The following is a 22,188-nucleotide window of genomic DNA, read 5'->3' as shown; positions in this document are numbered from 1 at the left end:
GCTTTATTTGTGGTCAGGATTCCACCGTGAACCATATAGAGGTGCTAAATAGAGCCACCGTGGCGACAGGACTCACATTTGAGACGACATGTCAAAATTGTTCTGATAAAGTGTGTGAGTAACTCCTTTAATATGTGCCAAATTAATGGAAAATAAAATAAAGTCCATATTTTCCAGACACTGTTTCCAGATTTTGGAAAACTATGATGCAGAAATATTTTACAAAACCAACCAAGACTGTGATAAATAAAACAGTATCTCAACTTGCCTTTTTGAAAATAATTAAAATTTGATAACTTAATTATATTGAGAACGTTTAATTAAAAAAGATTGAAGTTTCCTTCATGTCTTCACGTTCAGTCATGATTTATTTGACGATGGTGCATCTTGAAAGTAGCCCTGGAGTGTAGTTCATATTGGAAAAGGTTCGGTCTTCCGACTGTCATGTCTGAAGTTCACCACTCCTCCATGCTGGTTTTCAATAGTATGAGAGCATGATGGTATCTCAGCACTCGTTTTATCAAAGCAATCTGACAAAATATCCAAATATCCAATCTGACATCCAAATGTGACGCAACTGCTGACTTAACTGGTATGCTTTCACATGGAACATCAGGTTCGTATCCAGCTGTTTGATGTGTTTAAACGGGAAGTATGACAGGAAGACATATTTTGGCAAATAAATACCCCGTTCGTTCATAGATCGTCATCATTCTTGGTCACGTACCGTTCTGTTGCCTGAAACATGTAGATGACTTCTTCGGCTGATATTTTCTTCAAGCATTTTTACCTGCTCCAAGACGCTGCTCTTGGTTTACTACGAAAGGCGTGCAACATGTTGAAGGTTTTTTTACATATGGTCCTGGTAACTCAAGCTGATCCATATTCCGCTCCTTTTTAATTTTATTAAGCCCCTTGGATGTTCCAACCAATCTTTTTCATCTGTGTGTATGAATTTTACGATTAGTTTTTAGGAGCATTACCATACGTATCTCTTCAATGCGACTTAGAAATGCTATGTCTTATAAAAGACAAATTACGTAAAAGTAATCTCGAGTACCTCTTCAGAGTTTAGAAAGAGTGTTGTGTTTCAAACAATTGCAGTGACTTTAATATATGTTATGTATATGTTTGTGAATAACCCTAAGCATAATTCGACAAAAGTTAAAAGCAAATGGCGACGTAGAAGTATATTTTAGTTCCCATAGTTACGCTGTCACGTTTTAACTACCGAAACAACAATGTTGCGTTTCAGCGCACACACGCACGCCATAATAAAGAACTAAAGTCTATAATGTTTAGAATAGATTAATTCATCAGTTGGATATAACACCAGTATTATCATCTGGGTTCAACCAGATTACAAGGGTTAGGTTTGTACTAAATCCACGTGCAAAGCTATCCACTAAAATTAATATTCACAAGTATAATAATTAATAATAATGAAAATATTGAAAGTTATTTTAAACATTATAACCAGTAATTAATGAAGTTTAAAGAAAACGAAGCGCGTTATTATTTGCAAACACATGAAAATACGTTTTTTTACTGTTATAATTCACACAAATTACTTACAGACGAAACCTGAACATAAGCATTAATTCATTAGCACAAAGCTCATACCAATAACAGAAACTGATCGAAAAGCATTAGAAGAGAATTTCGATGTTCTGTCTTTAATTCCTTGTTAGTGTGTGATATCAGTATGAGTAAATGTAGACATAATCTTACCGAATAACGGCGAGTGGCTAATGAAAGCTGATTTTTCGGCCCGCAATGTAACTTTAATTAATTGGACATCAAACAGAAATGGCTTCTGACTGTTTATCTGCCGACTCGGTTGATAGAAGACACCGAAAGTGAAGAGAAAAACTGATGTTTGTGTATAGAAAATAGGTACAAACAAAAAGGGGATGATATTTATGTTAAGCCTAACAGTTGTAGAAAACTAAATAACAAACCTGACGAACCGTCTTTCACACAGTATATTTAGTTAGATTGTAAGGTTGGGGCCCGACATGGCTAGATGGGTTAAGGCGTAATTTGAGAGTCGCACCAAACATGCTCGCCCTTTCAGCTGTGGGGGCGTTATGATATGATGGTCAATCCCACTATTCGTTGGTAAAGAAATAGCCCAAGAGCTGGCGGTGGGTGGTGATGACCAGCTGCCTTCCCTCTAGTCTTACACTGCTAAATTAGGGAAGGCTAGCACAAATAGCCCTCGTGTAGCTTTGCGCGAAATTTAAAACAAACAAACAGATAAACAATAATAGTTGTTTTTTCTTGATTTAAGGGACATAGATGAAGTTTATTTAACATACAATTGTCATTAAAATTTAAACCATAGGTATGAACAGTTCCTTGTTTAAGCCATAAGATAAACTTGTAAACCTTCGTGATTTTTTAGATTAATCGTACTTGTAAAGTATTCTAGGTTCGGAGGTGTATGTGGGTATTTTCATATAGCAAAGCCACATCGGGCTATCTGCTGAGTTCACCGAGAGGAATCGAAGCCCTGATTTTAGCGTTATTAATTCCGTATATTTACCACTGTACCAGCAGGGGTACAAGTTTGGAGCTGTCCAGTATAGCACTTATCATAGTAACATGCTTTTATGTGAAAACGGTCAGTCTAACCTCAGACCACACATTTTTTACAACTCCTTCGTTTTGCGTGAAAACGGTCAGTTCAATCTCAGACCAAACATTTTTCAGGACTCCGTTTTACGAGAAAACGGTCAGTCTTATCTGGGACCACACATTTTTCAGGATTCCTCCGTTTCACGTGATTGTCCATTTCCAAAATAACGTCTAAACGTACGAAAGATTTAAATATTTATTGTATGTGGCTGGATCAGAGAAACTTGGTATTTATATCGTAGAATGAGATTCAGTCATATTTTTGTGATAAGAGTTGTTGTTTTTGAAATATGTCAGAAAACTTATGAGACTTCGTCAAATTCAAAATTATTATTATCAATTAACGTATCAGAATATTAAGTTCTACAACTAGAATATTAAGTTCTATAACCAGAATATTAAGCTCTACAACCAGAATATTAAGCTCTACAACCAGAATATTAAGTTCTACAACCAGAATATTAAGTTCTACAACCAGAATATTAAGCTCTACAACCAGAATATTAAGTTCTACAAAGCTCTACAACCAGAATATATTACAACCAGAATATTTCTACAACCAGAATATTAAGCTCTACAACCAGAATATTAACAACCAGAATATTAAGCTCTACAACCAGAATATTAAGCTCTACAACCAGAATATTAAGCTTTACAACCAGAATATTAAGCTCTACAACCAGAATATTAAGCTCTACAACCAGAATATTAAGTTCTACAACCAGAATATTAAGCTCTACAACCAGAATATTAAGTTATACAACCAGAATATTAAGCTCTTACAACCAGAATTATCTACAACCAGAATATTTCTACAACCAGAATATTAAGCTAAGCTTACAACCAGAATATTACAACCAGAATATTAAGCTTTACAAAGTTCTACAACCAGAATATTAAGCTCTACAACCAGAATATTAAGCTCTACAACCAGAATATTAAGCTCTACAACAAGAATATTAAGCTCTACAACCAGAATATTAAGTTCTACAACGGTCTATATCAACCAGAATATTGTACAACCAGAATATTCTCCCACGGGGTGACAGAATATTCTGTTTTACAACCAGAATATTTTTAAACAGTTCTACAACGGTCTATTCTGGGTCACAGAGGTGACATCAGTTGTGTTTTAAAGCTTTTTAAACATACTTCTGGGTCACAGAAGGGGTCAGGGGTACCAAGAAATGTGGCTGATATCATGTGCAATGACATTTTTGATTTAGAAGCTCTCTTTATAATACATCGCTCAATTTACATATGAAGTATTGCTACAAAATTACTTAAAACATAGAATTTAAACTTATATCAAATGGTACTTTTTTGTCTCGAAATGTTGTGTAGTTTAGTTTTGAATCAATTAATAACATTTTAAATTCGAATTTCCTTTCTTGGAAAGTGTTGTGACATAAATGTCCAACCATAAACATGACCTGTTGTCATTACACTATTGAATGGTCGCAGTATGCAGCAAACAGATTATTTGGTATTAATAGCGTAAACAAAATTATATTTTCTATCCCATTAATGCATATCTTTCAACACAGACTTTAAACTTGAAGTTTCAACAATCTTTTATTAGTTATTATCTGTAATTAGTTTTACTTTCCTATAAAAACTACATTTATTATTTTTATGAATCACTAGCGATTATTACTATTATTGCAAAATGTAATTTCTTCGCAAAAATTGTTGCGAACACAAGCTGGTTTTGGTATATCAGTTATGTTTGTTTGATTTTGAATTTCGCGCAAAGATACTCGAGGACTGTCTGCGCTACCCTCAGATTACGAGTCGAACGCCTTAACCCAGCTGGCCCATATCAGTTATGTATTCACAATAATATCTAATGTAGTTGTGTATTAAACCAGTTTATTTGTGGCTATAATAATAATTATAAATAAGAGATGCATTGGATATAAACATATACAATGTAAATGAAATCTCTAACCTTTGTAAGCCCGAAATTACATTGCATGACTACATTAGCTTTCCAAAATATGTCTCCCTCTGGGACAGCGGTAAGTCTACGGATTTACACAGCTAAACGCAAAGTTCGATTCTCCTCTGTGGCCACAACAAATAACTCCATGTGGCTTTGCTATAAGAAAGCAAACTTTTATTTTTTCATTGGCTCATAGAAGTGGTACGTGATAAAGTATTTCTTAGGTTTAAAAGCTAAAAACTATAACAGTAGTTCAAGATTCCATCCATATTACAAGCTTTAATTTTCTAAGTGTGTTTGTAATAGGAACAATCACAAGAGTCTTAAAAAGTTAACCGAGAATGAGTTATAAAAACAATCGATTTGTTTTCAGAGCCCTCAAAATTCTTCAATTTTCAATACAGTTCAACCAACACATTTATATTATTTAATAAAAATATATTTTGTTTTATGGTAGGGATAAGGATAGGACGCCACTCTTTTCCTTTAAAATCTTCTATTTGGAAGATAGATTAAGGAAGATCCATTAAATATATACTTTTAAAAGGGAATCATGTAGCTTACATTTCAAAAATCTCCAAAATATCTTCTGTAAGGCTTGTACTTAAAACAAAATCGCCTTAAGTAAATGCAGTCTATAGAGATAACCTTACTACTGAAATTATTTAAGGTTTTGTCTCGTTTCTTATACATAAATTTCGACTATATCAGACCTGTCATACTTTACGACCCATCATATCCCACATTTCCAACAAACGAACATTAGTTATTTTTCGGACCACATGGGGGCAGGCTTGTACGGCAGACTGTGAAATCAACTATATAGGCAGGCACGTAGGAGAATTCTTCTCCACTGTGAATCTTCTTGACCGCGCGAAGCGAGTATTCCTCGAGACTTTGAAGACACGTGCTGACGACGAACGTGATTGAAGGCAGTTCACTGTGTTGATTAATCAATATTTCCACATTCAACAAGCGTGTAAATCAGAAAAATAAAGAGTTTCGTGTCAACCCGTTTAAAGTGAAAAGTAATCTTTCGAACTGTTTTACTTATTTATTACAGAAAACAAATCGCTTGTTTCTTTCAAATCTGAGTCTCATAACTCAGTAGAATAGCCAGGCTAATTACTGCTGATGAACTATTGTGTAGTGTAGATCACCAACACAGGACTACACTTGCTCTTCCTTGCTATACATACTCGTTATGGTCCAGCTTCACGACTGTTAGGACATTCAACTGAAAGCAGCATGGCTCAACTGGGACTGCTTCATATTGTCAAACGGCAGCAGTTATCTTGTTGTTTCTTGGTTATAGTCCTTTACCTCTTTGTTATTTCAGTATCAGGTAAGAAGGATGTTTTTTTAGAACTGGTAATGAGAGATTACATGTTGATTTAGTTTATAACATTACTTCATTAAATGTAAGAATCATTTTTGGTTCGGCTTAGGAAATACGTAAGGATCTGATATAGAATGATTGACAACAAAACCAACCATTGAAAGTATGAAAAGCATACTTTAAACAGATAGGAACAAATCACTTGCTGTTTTTTTTTGTGATATATTTAGGATTCGTTTCCATATTTCTTTTATTACAAACTTTCCGAAAACTACTTTTACAAATACCTCAGTCTGTTTTGAATTTTATGCAAAGCTACACGAGGGCTATCTGCGCCAGCCGTCCCTGATTTGGCAATGTAAGACTAAAGGTTAGGCAGCTAGTTATCACCACCCACCGCCAGCTCTTGGGCTACTGTTTTACCAATAAATAGTGGGATTGACCGTTACATTATAACGTCCCACGGCTGAAAGGGCGAGCATGTTTGGTGTGACGGGGATTCGAACCCGTGAACCTCAGATTACGAGTCGAACGTCTTAACCCGGCATGGGACAAAACACGAAAAACTTATATTTTATGTGAGATCCGTCTTGTATTTTTTTCCTTATTGCAGAAGACAGTCACCAAACAGCTGATGTTTTACGGAGCGCATCCGTCGTTTGTGCTGTTCTTCAAATACACCGTCTAAAATAAAGTTTAACAGTATCTTGTTATAATCAATTTCCAGTAACATTAATGTCTTAACATTGAGATTTTTCCTTGTTTTATACTACTGCTTATAATGTTCGTAATGACACTATTTCATTTTGTGCTACTTAAACTAAACACTTTGTTAACATTTACAACTGTAATTACAAGAATATAAAAAATAAATAAATTACATTGAGCTTAATGTGCAAAAATAAATGTCCCTGATGTAAAAGAGCGTTGTGCCTTAAAAGTGATTAAATGTAGACTTTAAGGTTATGTCTTAGAGAGATAAACATAATCTTTAGGGCTGTTTATAGCTGCGGCTCAGTACAAATTAAACGTAACTTGTACGACTGAGGCTTACGATAGACATACGATTATTACCTCTCAACGATTAAACGTATCTATACAGATGTACTTCAACCAACATTAAAGTACTCTGGACTAGTACGGTTTATTAAATAATAAATTAAACGTAGTCTCTTTTAAGCTGTGGGTTACCACACATGTAAAATGTGTGAAAAAAGTCTAAGCCTAGTCTATCTGTGGCTTGACAAACTTGTATAAATATGGAGGACTAAACTTCTATCTACATCCATAACGAGTGATAGAATAAACGTATTAATACAACACAAGGTTTGACGATTAAACATATGGTGATTTAAGATATTACTCATAGTGTGTATAGAATTATTAAAAGTTATTGGTTCGGCTATGATGAAAAAAAGAAACTGCCACAGCAGTGTAACAGCTTTTGAAATAAACCTAATTTGGACAGTTATAGTCAATGAGGTAAGGAAGGTAATTTTTAAAGCCATAGTTCAACTAAGAGTGAACTCACTTTGTACGTCTATGGGATTAAATATAACCTATACAAAATTTGCTTATCAAGAAAAACACGTCTGGCTATGGGTTAAGTCGGTATAAACCAAATCCATATCTCAAGGGATTATCATTCGCTTTAATCTTCCAGAAATGTCGTTTGCTGTTTTGACGTTCGCTAGGTGACGCAACTAGCTCTAAGAAATACTTTTAATATATATACAACTTTCAATTTGTATTAGAATCTGTTTCAGCAAAACTAACGACGATATTCAAAAATTTGTTTCTAGTTTGAAGTCAATAGACTAGAGGAAAGGCCATTCGCCGCCAAATCTCAGGTCACTTTTGTCAGAACGAATAGCGGGATATTGTCTGTTTCTCTTACAGCACGCGCATCGCCTTAAAGTGCAGATAGCGTTTAACTGGAAAGAGATCCAAACCACGAACTATCGTATTCTCATACAGTGTATTCGAACTATAAATGCCACATCTGCCCCTCAGCTACGGTTATTTCATGTTTTAAATACTGAGCAAATAGCTTCAAAACATAGTTGAGTTAATGTGTTCTTAAATAAGCACACTAAACATTTCCAACGAAACTCGATTGTGTGTGTGTATGTGTGTGTGTGTATCTATGATTTCATAACGAAAAGAAGTGTAATGAAAATTAGTATTGACTGTTAGTTTCCATGTTGCGTTTCTGATATGCATATGTTCTGTTTCATAAAGGCAAATTAATTTTACTTCTCGTATAGTTGCTGACTTTAAATTTTTTCATAGAACATTTATAAATATATTTTAATTGGTAACAGCGATTCAGAGTTTAGTTTAAAAACTTGGAAACTTAAGTTTTGATTTGTTAAGAACACGTTGATACTGAAAGATGTATCGAACATTACCCAAAATCAGGCATAACTTGGGTGCTTTAGTTTTCTCTAAACCATTATGGAGTAGGTTTAATATCGTTTTGTTTTTGTTTGTTTTTAATTTTGCGCAAAACTGCACGAGGGCTATCTGTACTAGGCGTCCCTAATTTAGCAGTGTAAGACTAGTGGGAAGGCAGCCAGTCATCACCACTAGCCGCCAACTCTTGAGCTAATCTTTTACCAACGAATAGTGGGATTGACCGTCACGTTACAACGCTCCTACGGCTGAATGGGCGAACATGTTTGGTGTGACGGGATTCGAACTCGCGACCCTCAGATTACGTATCGAATATCTTAATCACCTGGCCATGTCAAGCCATTTGATATCGTATAACACACTAACCATCAATTTACACATTCAGTTATTTGTTTATGACAGACATAAGTTATAATAAAATATTTGTGTGCCACTTGAAATAACCATGTACATCTTTCCTAAGGCAAGTTTAATTGAGAAGTCTGTAACACTGTAAGCTACTATTAACGGTGTGAGAGACGTCTCAACTTAGTCCACTGTTTTCTAAGTAACCTACATAAACAGTTTGATATTTTCTGTCTCTAAAAGATTTCTATATGGGATAACATCACAGGTGATTTTTATGTTGTAATCAGTGAAATATGAAGCCATACCTGGATACAATTCTATTAAGCCAAAGTGTTATTATTACTAACTATATGTGCTTCCACATGGTCCCTGAGAGTGTTCTGTTTCAGGAATTCATAAAACTAAAATCATGAATAACAAATATTTTTATTTTTGTTATAAAAGTTCATATGCCACGTTATGTAGTAACGACAGAGTGCATATTTATTATCGTGATTTAATGTAATGCGTACGCTTTAATGACGTCATGACAGTACAAATTATGACGTTAATCGTCCCTCATGTGACGTCATTTTAGTGTTACTGACACACAACACACTGCTGTATATTGATGTGAGTATTTAAAACAGGTGATTCCTACAAGGTAATTGTCTCTAATAGGCACATTATTCTGATGTTTCGTTAAACTTTTATACAGCAGAAGTTTTAACTATCGAAATAAAGGTGGTTAACGCATTGTTTACTGTTCAATAACTAGACAGTTGTAGATTAACATATATATTAAGACCATATTGTTCAATAACTAGACAGTTGTAGATTAACGTATATATTAAGAATATATTGTTCAATAACTAGACAGTTGTAGATTAACATATATATCAAGACTATATTGTTCAATAACTAGACAGTTGTAGAATAACGTATATATTAAGACTATATTGTTCAATAACTAGACAGTTGTAGATTAACATATATATTAAGACTATATTGATCAATAACTAGACAGTTGTAGATTAACGTATACATTAAGAATATATTGTTCAATAACTAGACAGTTGTAGATTAACATATATATCAAGACTATATTGTTCAATAACTAGACAGTTGTAGAATAACGTATATATTAAGACTATATTGTTCAATAACTAGACAGTTGTAGATTAACATATATATTAAGACTATATTGTTCAATAACTAGACAGTTGTAGATTAACGTATATATTAAGAATATATTGTTCAATAACTAGACAGTTGTAGATTAACATATATATCAAGACTATATTGTTCAATAACTAGACAGTTGTAGAATAACGTATATATTAAGACTATATTGTTCAATAACTAGACAGTTGTAGAATAACGTATATATTAAGACTATATTGTTCAATAACTAGACAGTTGCAGATTAACGTATATATCAAGACTAAATTGTTCAATAACTAGAGAGTTGTAGATTAACGTATACATTAAAACTATATTGTTCAATAACTAGACAGTTGTAGATTAACGTATATATTAAGACTAAATTGTTCAATAACTATACAGTTGTAGATTAACGTATATATCAAGACTATATTGTTCAATAACTAGACAGTTGTAGATTAACGTATATATTAAGAATATATTGTTCAATAACTAGACAGTTATAGATTAACGTATATATCAATACTATATTGTTCAATAACTGGACAGTTGTAGATTAACGTATATATTAAGACTATATTGTTCAAGAACTAGACAGTTGTAGATTAACGTATATATTAAGACTATATTGTTCAATAACTAGACAGTTGTAGATTAACGTATATATTAAGAATATATTGTTCAATAACTAGACAGTCTAGACAGATGTAGATTAACGTATATATTAAGACTAAATTGTTCAATAACTATACAGTTGTAGATTAACGTATATATCAAGACTATATTGTTCAATAACTAGACAGTTGTAGATTAACGTATATATTAAGACTATATTGTTCAATAACTAGACAGTTGTAGATTAACGTATATATTAAGAATATATTGTTCAATAACTAGACAGTTATAGATTAACGTATATATCAATACTATATTGTTCAATAACTGGACAGTTGTAGATTAACGTATATATTAAGACTATATTGTTCAATAACTAGACAGTTGCAGATTAACGTATATATTAAGACTATATTGTTCAATAACTAGACAGTTGTAGATTAACGTATATATTAAGACTATATTGTTCAATAACTAGACAGTTGTAGATTAACGTATATATTAATACTATATTGTTCAATAACTGGACAGTTGTAGATTAACGTATATATTAAGACTATATTGTTCAATAACTAGACAGTTGTAGATTAACGTATATATTAAGACTAAATTGTTCAATAACTAGAGAGTTGTAGATTAACGTATACATTAAAACTATATTGTTCAATAACTAGACAGTTGTAGGTTAACGTATATATTAAGACTAAATTGTTCAATAACTAGACAGTTGTAGATTAACGTGCATATTAAGACTATATTGTTCAATAACTAGACAGATGTAGATTAACGTATATATTAAGACTAAATTGTTCAATAACTATACAGTTGTAGATTAACGTATATATCAAGACTAAATTGTTCAATAACTAGACAGTTGTAGAATAACGTATATATTAAGACTATATTGTTCAATAACTAGAGAGTTGTAGATTAACGTATATATTAAGACTATGTTGTTCAATAACTAGACAGTTGCAGATTAACGTATATATTAAGACTATATTGTTCAATAACTAGACAGTTGCAGATTAACGTATATATTAAGACTATATTGTTCAATAACTAGACAGTTGTAGATTAAAGTATATATTAAGAATATATTGTTCAATAACTAGACAGTTATAGATTAACGTATATATCAAGACTATATTGTTCAATAACTGGACAGTTGTAGATTAACGTATATATTAAGACTATATTGTTCAAGAATTAGACAGTTGCAGATTAACGTATATTTGAAGACTATATTGTTCAATAACTAGACAGTTGTAGATTAACGTATATATTAAGACTATATTGTTCAATAAGTAGACAGTTGTAGATTAACGTATATATTAAGACTATATTGTTCAATAACTAGACAGTTGTAGATTAACGTATATATCAAGACTAAATTGTTCAATAACTAGAGAGTTGTAGATTAACGTATACATTAAAACTATATTGTTCAATAACTAGACAGTTGTAGATTAACGTATATATTAAGATTAAATTGTTCAATAACTATACAGTTGTAGATTAACGTATATATCAAGACTATATTGTTCAATAACTAGACAGTTGTAGATTAACGTATATATTAAGACTATATTGTTCAATAACTAGACAGTTGTAGATTAACGTATATATTAAGACTATATTGTTCAATAACTAGACAGTTGTAGATTAACGTATATATTTAGAATATATTGTTCAATAACTAGAGAGTTGTAGATTAACGTATATATTAAGACTATATTGTTCAATAACTAGACAGTTGTAGATTAACGTATATATTAAAAATATATTGTTCAATAACTAGACTGTTGTAGATAACATATATATCAAGACTATATTGTTCAAGAACTAGACAGTTGCAGATTAACGTATATATTAAGACTATATTGTTCAATAACTAGACAGTTGCAGATTAACATATATATTAAGACTATATTGTTCAATAACTAGACAGTTGCAGATTAACGTATATATCAAGACTGTATTGTTCAATAACTAGACAGTTGCAGATTAACGTATATATCAAGACTGTATTGTTCAATAACTAGACAGTTGTAGATTAACGTATATTTGAAGACTATATTGTTCAATAACTAGACTGTTGTAGATTAACGTATATATTAAGACTATATTGTTCAATAATTAGACAGTTGTAGATTAACGTATATATTAAGACTATATTGTTCAATAACTAGACAGTTGTAGATTAACGTATATATTAAGACTATATTGTTCAATAACTAGACAGTTGCAGATTAACGTATATATTAAGACTATATTGTTCAATAACTAGACAGTTGTAGATTAACGTATATATTAAAACTATATTGTTCAATAACTAGACAGTTGTAGAATAACGTATATATTAAGTAAGACTGTTTGACTTATTCTTTTTCTTTATTAACCTGTTTCTATTCTCCGTGTACTTTACTTTTGTCTGTAAATTATAAAACAGCTTTTTAAAACTCCTTAATTTGTTGTATGATGATGCCTGAATTAACTCCTTCCTTGGTTTTACTCTAGCGTTCTTGTTGAGTTGATGCTCTATTTATACCATAGTTATAATTTATATTTTTGTGTGAAAGTATTTGGTGACCGTGATATATTATGGTATTGTGTGTGAACTATGCTACTGGCTTTAAATATATGCATATAACGAGTGATAAAGGGTAGTTCAAAATAACATAATACGAATGTATAGGCTTGCAATAAAACTATATGAAATATCCAACTAAATCTCACAATATAATATGTAATAATAATAATAACAAACCCATAAAGATGATGGAAACTAAAATAAACTTTAATATATCTAATATTTACATACAAGTACTAAATTTGGTGGCCTACACGTTAGCTTTACCACAGTGCGAACTCACGCGTTCCAGTTTCTCTCCGCGTTGTCACAGAACTTCTTCTGCACTTGGGTGCCATGGATGTGTTAGAGGGGTGACGGTCAACTCCCCAATATTCTGTCAGACAAAACTACTCAAAGAGATAGTGGTGAGTGCTGTTGATTAAAAAAAAAAACCTTTTCTATATATTATCCAACCAAAATTATCGCAGGTGATGTCTTCTGCAGGTTCTCTGGGAAATTCAAAATCAAACAAGCATTTTACTCTTAGATTTGAACTCTTAGATCAGAAACCGTTATAAGCGACTGTTTTTGTTTTGAAATAACTAAATTCATGACTAGTGAAAGATAATTTCAAAGCTGTGCGCATAGGGTAAGACTGTATTTACTCGAAAATGAAGAATTAAAAATAGTATTCTATACAACTTCTATACGACTTCTATACAACTCCTTAAATCCAAAAAATATTTGTTTTCGTTCCGATTTCTTCTATATTACGGTTATGATAATAAGTATTTTCCGCTATTTTAAATCTTATAAACCTCTTTACGCTTGTAATAAAGTCCGTCTCTCAATTTAAGGCTTAACCACTGATGATGAGGGTAGATGGTAGGTGATGATTTATAAACGTGAAATGATTTCTGCGTTACTTGTTTCATGATTTACCTCGAATTATTCAAAATCTACATAGTTTTGTCATGTGACTGAGATGTTTCTCTTTCTGTATGTTTGTTCGAGTAAAGCTACATATTGGTTATCTGTGGTGGTCGTCCATGATTTAAGTGATAGACTAAAGAAAACACAAGTCGTCAACACAACCCACCACCAATTCTTCAGCTACTATCATCAGACAGAATAATGGAATTTGACAGTCATTCTTATAACGCACTTACGGTCCCAAAGTGCAGAACATAAATTATTATATTTATTTTGGGGCTAAAAGGATACAAACAACAAAATGTTTGTACCGTAATCCTCTAACAAATCGGTCGCGCTCGGCTCCAACATATATGTAAACAGAAAAGAGAAAAAAAAATGTTTTAGTTATTAAAGATACAATTCTCCAGTTAAACCCAAGACAACCAAGCTTACACAGTCTAATGTTTTTATCATTATATGCTCTTATTCGAGTTCCTTTTAATGGAATTGTTTGATAATAGCAGAAAAACATAATTACATTTTCCATAACAGCCCATTGTCTTTGGGCACTAAACATGGCATTCATTTTTCCTCCAAAGCTCAATTTGCGTTTTGTCGCTATATTGAACATACAAGTAAAGTAGAAGGTCTAAATATTATCTTGAAATTCCACTCTGTTTGTCAACAGAACTAACCAGATTTGCACAGTTAAAGCCATTATCAATTAACCACGTAAGTTAATAATTTTTAAACAATAAAAACTCACTTGTATTTACATGTACGATGACTTTACACAGTTACAATTCCTGGCACCTTACACGGAACATTTTGTTCCCCTTGTCTGAGAAAGTTGATCTAATGGTAATAACAGTTACGAATTCGTAACTTTTTCATTTCATGAAAAAACATGTATTTCAACATACAGGTTTCATTAGTTATAATACTAGAGCGTAGGTCATCATTTCTTGAGAATTATGAAGATAGATGAACTATGACAAATAACTATTATCCTACAATAATATTTTACAATAATTCAAAGATTTACTGAAGATAATTATATAAACAGTAAATAGAATGTGTGTAAAATGTGAACATTATAGGACCACTTTCTCTCTATATACTTACTAAAGTATTGAGTAGGTTTAATGTCGTTTTGTTTTGTTTTAATTTCACGCAAAGCTACATGAGAGCTATCTGCGCTAGCCGTCCCTAATTTAGCAGTGTAAGACTAGAGGGAAGGCAGCTAGTCATCACCACCCACCTCCAACTTTTGGGCTACTCTTTTACCAACTAATCGTGGGATTGACCGTAACATTATAATGCCCCCACGGTTTAAAGGGCGAGCATGTTTGGTGTGACGGGAATTCAAACCCACGACCCTCAGATTACGTTTCGAATGTCTTAACCACCTGGCCATGCCGGGCCGTTTAATATCGCATAACACACTAACTATCTACCTAAACACATTCAGTTATTTGTTATAACTGACATAAGTTATAATAAAATATTTGTGTGCCACTTGAAATAACCATGTACATCTTTCCTAAGGCAAGTTTAATTGAGAAGTCTGTAACACTATAAGCTACTATTAACGGTGTGAGAGACGTCTCAACTTAGTCCACTGTTTTCTAAGTAACCTACATAAACAGTTTGATATTTTCTGTCTCTAAAAAGATTTCTATATGGGATAACATCACAGGTGATATTCACATTGTAATCAATAGAATTGTATCCAGGTATGACTTCATATTTCACTAAGTCAAAGTGTTATTACTAACTATATGTACTTCCGCTTATGATTAGTTGAAATACAACCCATGAAACAGTGCCCACAACAGCACAATGCTTATTAAAGCACAGAAAGTCAGACTATTCGCTCAAATGGTATTTCTAATTAACTCGTTGCCCAAAATGAATAAAATGTAGATATTAAAACTTTGACTGAAGAAAGATAGTCAGTGTAACATATTGAGACGAACTTTCATGTTTCAGTAGGAACTTTATGGAACTTCTGAAGACGGTAGGTGAATCCAATATTTACCACACAGAAGACGACTAACATCTGATGTTAAGTTACTCAAGGCAGGCTCCTCACCATAATCCACTAGAACTACTGTCAATGATATATCTCTAAGTACAGATGGGCATGGATAGCTATAGACTAGTGACGCATAAAGTTGTCTTAATGTTTACCAAAGTCATTAATTAAGAGATAGCATGAAGCTAAAACTTTGAATGATACAGTGGATTTCACAGAAATGGTGGAGTAAAGCTGATAGATGGCGCTTTTTTCAGATTATTACAAATTTTAGTTGCTTGTTTTGTTTGAATCTCGCGCAAAGCTGTACGACGACTATCTGTGTTAGTCGTCCCTAATTTAGCAGAGCTATCTGTGTTAGCCGTCCCTAATGTAGCATTATAAGACTAGAGGGAAGATAGCTAGTCATCAGCACCCACCGCAAACTCTTGGACTACTCTTTCACTAACGGATAGTGGGATTGACCGTAACATTATAACGCCTTCGCGGCTCAAAGGGCGAGCATATTTGGTGTGACGAAAATTTGAACCTCAGATTGCGATTCGAATGTCTTAACCACCTGGCCATGCCGGGCCAAATTACTTGGTAACAATCGCAGGTAGGAACAGTATCACGATGAACTTAAAAACAGTAGTGTTTGACAAATCAGGGTTTCCCAAAACTTTCTTTACAAAGGCTTCAGGAACATTTTGTATTTTGACTCTTTACGAACCTGCATATATGCTGGTTACCTTAACAGTCTTGTGTATTTGCTACAGTTCCCGTGAAACCCTTTCTCGCATCTCAGTTTGAGAAGCTGAGGTAAAACAAGAAAACTTTATAATCATCAGGACGTTACTGTTTCCATAAAATACATCATCAGGACGTTACTGTTTCCATAAAATACATCATCAGGACGTTACTGTTTCCATAAAATACATAATCAGGACGTTACTGTTTCCATAAAATACAAATCGTTTATTGTAAGAAAATAATCTTTCTCGTGATTTAGAGCTACGTTTCAAAATACATTTAACAAGTTCCATTTTTATGTAATATTATTCGAATTTAGTATAATTACCTCAGCCTATTTACAGACGAGTTACTGAAGTAATCAAGAACATATCTACCTTTCTGTATATCCTAGAGCCGGTCGTTAATGTCTCACTCAAGATGGTGTTTGTATGTTATTTATCGTAATTACGAAACGTATGTTCTAAACTGTCTTCACATTCTACAAGTAATTCTTGCTTATGCGTTGCATGAAATTGGAACAAAATATATACTCCGATTGGTGAACGTGAAGCTACGAAATTTGTATTAACAACATTAAACACTATAAATCTTGAATTTGTTTCTATTTTCTGAGTCAGCTAAGTTAACGACTCTGAAATCATTTGAATAAGTTGAAGTTGTCGGTTTATTTGCTACATGATAATTCGTCGAAAAATAGTTAATATAAAACAACTCATGGTCACAGCTCCTAGCTGGAGTTCAGTACTTCGACACATCCTATATCATTCGAGAATAATGATTATATGCCATTGCTTACGTAATCACAGATATGTGTCACAAAGCAAAAAGATGACAAATACGTTTGACGTTTTGGCATGACCTCTTACAACAGTTAGGTCGAGTTGCAGTTGACTCATCTCGAGGAGATATATAGACGAATAATAACACAAATTTATTATTATATTTGTGGTAACATTAAACATAGCACTTTACGACTGCTCATCTTTTTATGATAATAACTTTACGTTTATACGTATCCTTAGGATAAAATGTAAAACCGTGTTTGAAATAAAAAATATGTATATAATATTCATATAAATGAAGAATTTAATTATTTTGCTTTTAAACACACACACAGATACACAGATCTAAATGTATTATCTCAATGTGCAGTGTATAAGATTATTGCAATGAAAGTGTACATACGTGCCATTTATATCAAGAACAAAATTAATACGTACAGTCCCCATAGATACGGTAGGTACTCTCAAAACCGAGAATTGTACAGTAACAACCTACCTTAATTCAAAAGCATTAAGTGATCCATTCGTAGTGTTTTTTATGTAACGGTCAAAGACTAGGGATCGGCTTTTCTCTTCTAACATAATCGATACAGAGGCGTCTGTCATGTTGTCTGACGCTCAACTCGTATGCTTCATTCCACTTTCGAATTCATATATAAAAATATTGCTGAATAAATCTGCGTATCGCGTGTGATTTGTTTCCGAAATGTTAATACCCCTGGAATAGCGTGTAATTTGTTTTTGAAATGTTGATGTCCTTGTAACGGACAGAGATTAATGGTGAGTTACTAGCACTGAAATGCCTTAAACAAGCACTTCATTACAGGAGCTCTGATAGTTTTATAATAATGTATATCGATGAACTATTGTTTATTCAACTATTACTGGATCAGATTGAACGATAAACTTGTGTACAATCGTTCTTAATTATTTATTTATAACAGGAAGGACACTGATTTTAGTACGAAGCTCGTATTTTGTTTGAGGGGATTTTTTTCAAACCTTTTTATTACACCGAATTTTATCTTGTGGGGAACATCTGTTTGTGTATTTCTACATAATTCGTTTATATACTTGTTTCTATTTAACACATTTGATATATGTGAATATACTTCGGTTACATATAGTTTTCCATTATTCATTAGCAGCTAAAATGTTAAGTCCAAATGCATGCCCCCCGCTGGTACAGCGGCAAGTCTACGGATTTACAACGCTAAAATCAGGGGTTCGATTCCCCTCGGTGGGCACAGCAGATAGCCCAATGTGGCTTTGCTATAAGAAACACACAGAACAGTAAATCTAAAGTACTTTACGACATCTTTTCCTGGCTGTCTTATTATACAGATATATTTAAATACAATATTTCTGTGCTCTTCACAAGGTAATTAATGTTTACATGTAATTTATATCAAAATAAAAGTAGAATATAACTCAAACGTTTGGTGGTGGAGCAGAAATCCGACATAATGTTCATAATTATTCGAACCTAACTTCGGTAAATCGTCACACTTATTTGCAGTCTACGCCCCCTGACTTCACGTGAACATTGAGGTACGGGCGTTCTTCATACATGTGCTATACATATTATGCAAACCCTGGGCAGTAAATATCCAATACCAAAAAAACAACATGAAACCGTTCCATCTCTCTGTGGACGCATCTCTTTCTAAACGCCTCGATCGACCAAACCAAACGTGGCACGCAAGCTTGACAGTCCAAAGCAAACCAAGTTTGTATTAAACTTTTCCATATATTGAAGTACAAAAATACTTGTCGAATAACAAATATATCGTTTACTTCAGTGAATATTTTGTAAATAGCTGAGTTTTAACAAAACCCGCATCGAAACGAAACTCAAAGTCAAAGATTGTAAAAAAAAACGTTCAGTGTTTTTGTCTTATTTTCAATAATAACCAAGATATATAATGACACAGTTACAAGTAGGAGAGTAAAATATTAAATCTTTCTAATTCGAACTGATTTATTAAATCAATATTTTTTAGAATAATTCACCAGGATCGTCGTATGGATCGTAATAAAATCTGATATCAAGAATACGTGGATATTTCCATAACACTCGTCATAATATGGAGCATTTTGTTATACAGGGTGTTCGGAAAGTCACTGTGGAGTTTTGTCTGTTAATAAATATATAAGTGCACAGTAACTTCCCGAACACCCTGTATAACATTCGTGGCTGAAAGTAAATCTTTAAAATAAATATTTAAGATTTTTGTTATGCTCTAAATTTGTACGTGTTTGTGCTCATTTTGAAATAACATCGAACGTAAATTACTAAGAAAACTTTAACACAAGTTGTTGAGATCCCTCTTGTTGTTGTTGTGTGTGGTGATGTTCATGTTACTGAGATGAGCTTAGGAATCTTAGAACATGTCACTCATGTCTGTTATGATGTCACTAGAATGAAATTTGCCAATTTTATTCAATAAAAACTTTTGTCTGACATTTACGTCTGGTTACAGTTGAAGCACAGAGTAAACCGAAGTGGTATTATTTGGCGACTTTACATTTAATGCTAAATACCAGCTACCAGTCTGTTGAAGCACAGAGTAACCTGAAGTGGTATTATTTGGTGCCTTTACATTTAATGCTAAATACCAGCTACCAGTCAGTTGTGCATCATGTTTTGATAACCAGTTAAATATTTTCAAACGTTTTATTACTACCTCAGTGAAGATGGTCCTTTATACCTTTGTGGGTATAACGTTATAAATACGTATCATTGACTACCAGAAGCTGGATCTTGTGACTAATAGTACAATTGGTTAAACGTGACTATGTTCAAATAAAAAAAAATCTATTTAGCAACTGGTAATTAAATGGCCACTGGTCAAGAAAGATATTAATGATATATATAGTATTATACCTATGTTAAATCAATACAAAGTTTCTAATGGACAAAAGTTTGAACTGAAATACTGACATGATGTACAAGTTGAGAATGATGAGCAGTAGAATAGATTAATACATTCATGTTAAATAATAGAAACAAAACATTAACAGTAAGGCGAACACATTTGTATATTGAAACACAAACACTGAAATAAAATATTAATACACTAATCGTAATTTAAAATACTTGAGTGTTGATAGGTGGCTGTTTGTCATTATAGTAACTAAAACCATTTCAGTTGAACGAATGTGTTTAACGTATATAGACAAGAGTGGGTTTTCGGAATTAGAATGATATGGAAGACGTTAGAGGTTTATAGATCCAATGGTGGTAGTATATTAGATGTGTTAATTGATAGGCTGTGACCTTTAGATTCTTCATGTGATCGATTTGTGGGATGAAAAGGTTTTCCTAGGTAAAAGTCAGTCCTATTCGATATCCACAAGTGATCAAGGCTTTGATTTTCAAATGTTCTTACCGAAGTATGCAACCTTACAATCACTATATTCACAATGAAACTTTAAAAGTAAACTGGAAAAAAAATTATTGTTTACCAATCCTTGTCATTACCATAAGATTGTAATGGAAAATGCATGTGGTCATAGCTCCCAAAAGCGTTGGTTAAATTCCATCTAACGGATTTGATTCGAAGTCAGATGTCAAATTCTCTATCAAACACAGAATTAACAAGAAATTATAGATTGAGTACTCAAGCCCACAACGACTCGACTCTTTCTGTCTTCAGTTAGTTCTGGAAAGACAGACAATTCCAGTCTTTGGACATAAAAGAGATTTTTTGGTAAAAATAAACCAACATACATTCTTATAGTTTTAAGACTCCCAACCTACACCCTTTTCGCGCCCAGCATAGCAAGGTAGTTAAGGCACTCGACTCGTAATCCGAGTATCGTGGGTTCGAATTCCTATCGCACCAAACATGCTCGCTCTTTCAACCGTGGGGCGTTATAATGTGACAGTCAATCCCACTATTTGTTGGTAAGAGTGGCCCAAGAGTTGGCGGTGGGTAATGATGACTAGCTGCTTTCTGTCTAGTCTAAATTAGGGACGGCTAGCGCAGATAGCCCTCGTGTCGCTTAGCGGGAAATTCAGAGGAAACCAATTTACCCTCTTCAATAATTATTTTAATAATACAAAATGATGTTAAATTAGGCAGTCATCTCAATATGTAAATATAAAAATGACCTTCTAGTAGAAATAAACCACTCTATTTCTGCTCTGGTAAGACTCCCAACATATCCACCCTTTTAATAATTATTACAAAATTATGTTAAATAAAACTTTGGCTTTGATTTATGTCAATTTTAACACTGTTACATTATGCTGATTTGATCGTCGATTTATAATAAATGTAATGTATTGTATTAGAACTATTAAAATGTGTGTATATTTTTTATGTATAAAAGCCATAATCACTCGATATATTAAAATATAATTTAAATAATATATAAATATTTCATAACAAGGAAACAATAACACGAAATAAAGCTAGTAAGTTGGTATTGAAACCTTTATTTTTATCTCAGTATAGTCAACAATAGTTAAATATGTAGCATAGCCAAACAAATGGTTTGCTTATTTTACATTTCGCACAAAGCTACACGAAGGCTATCTGCGCTAGCCGTCCTTTGTTTGTTTGTAATTAATTAATCACAAAGCTACACAATGGGCCGGCCACCTGTACTTTGTGCACCACGGGTATCGAAAACTGGATTCAAGCGTTGTAAATCCGGGGGTGGGGGAGGGGGTAGAGGGCTACCGTCCCT

The 22,188-nt window shown here is 32.9% G+C and overlaps 1 protein-coding gene across 2 annotated transcripts in view; it reads left to right on the top strand.

The window, feature by feature from the left end:
* The first annotated feature begins 5,433 nt into the window (after positions 1–5,433).
* LOC143233385 (hemicentin-2-like) overlaps positions 5,434–22,188 on the top strand; it is a 165,252-nt gene continuing 148,497 nt past the window's right edge. For both annotated transcript variants that reach the window (XM_076469577.1, XM_076469576.1), the window contains exon 1: positions 5,434–5,930. In XM_076469577.1, the coding sequence (XP_076325692.1) occupies positions 5,834–5,930 (97 nt within the window). In that variant the 5' untranslated portion in view covers positions 5,434–5,833. The remainder of the gene's footprint in view (positions 5,931–22,188) is intronic.

Source organism: Tachypleus tridentatus, chromosome 12, assembly GCF_004210375.1.
Source record: "Tachypleus tridentatus isolate NWPU-2018 chromosome 12, ASM421037v1, whole genome shotgun sequence".
Taxonomy (NCBI): domain Eukaryota; kingdom Metazoa; phylum Arthropoda; class Merostomata; order Xiphosura; family Limulidae; genus Tachypleus; species Tachypleus tridentatus.
The sequence above is the reverse complement of the archived record's forward strand: the minus strand, read 5'-3'. Positions and strand labels throughout refer to the sequence as shown.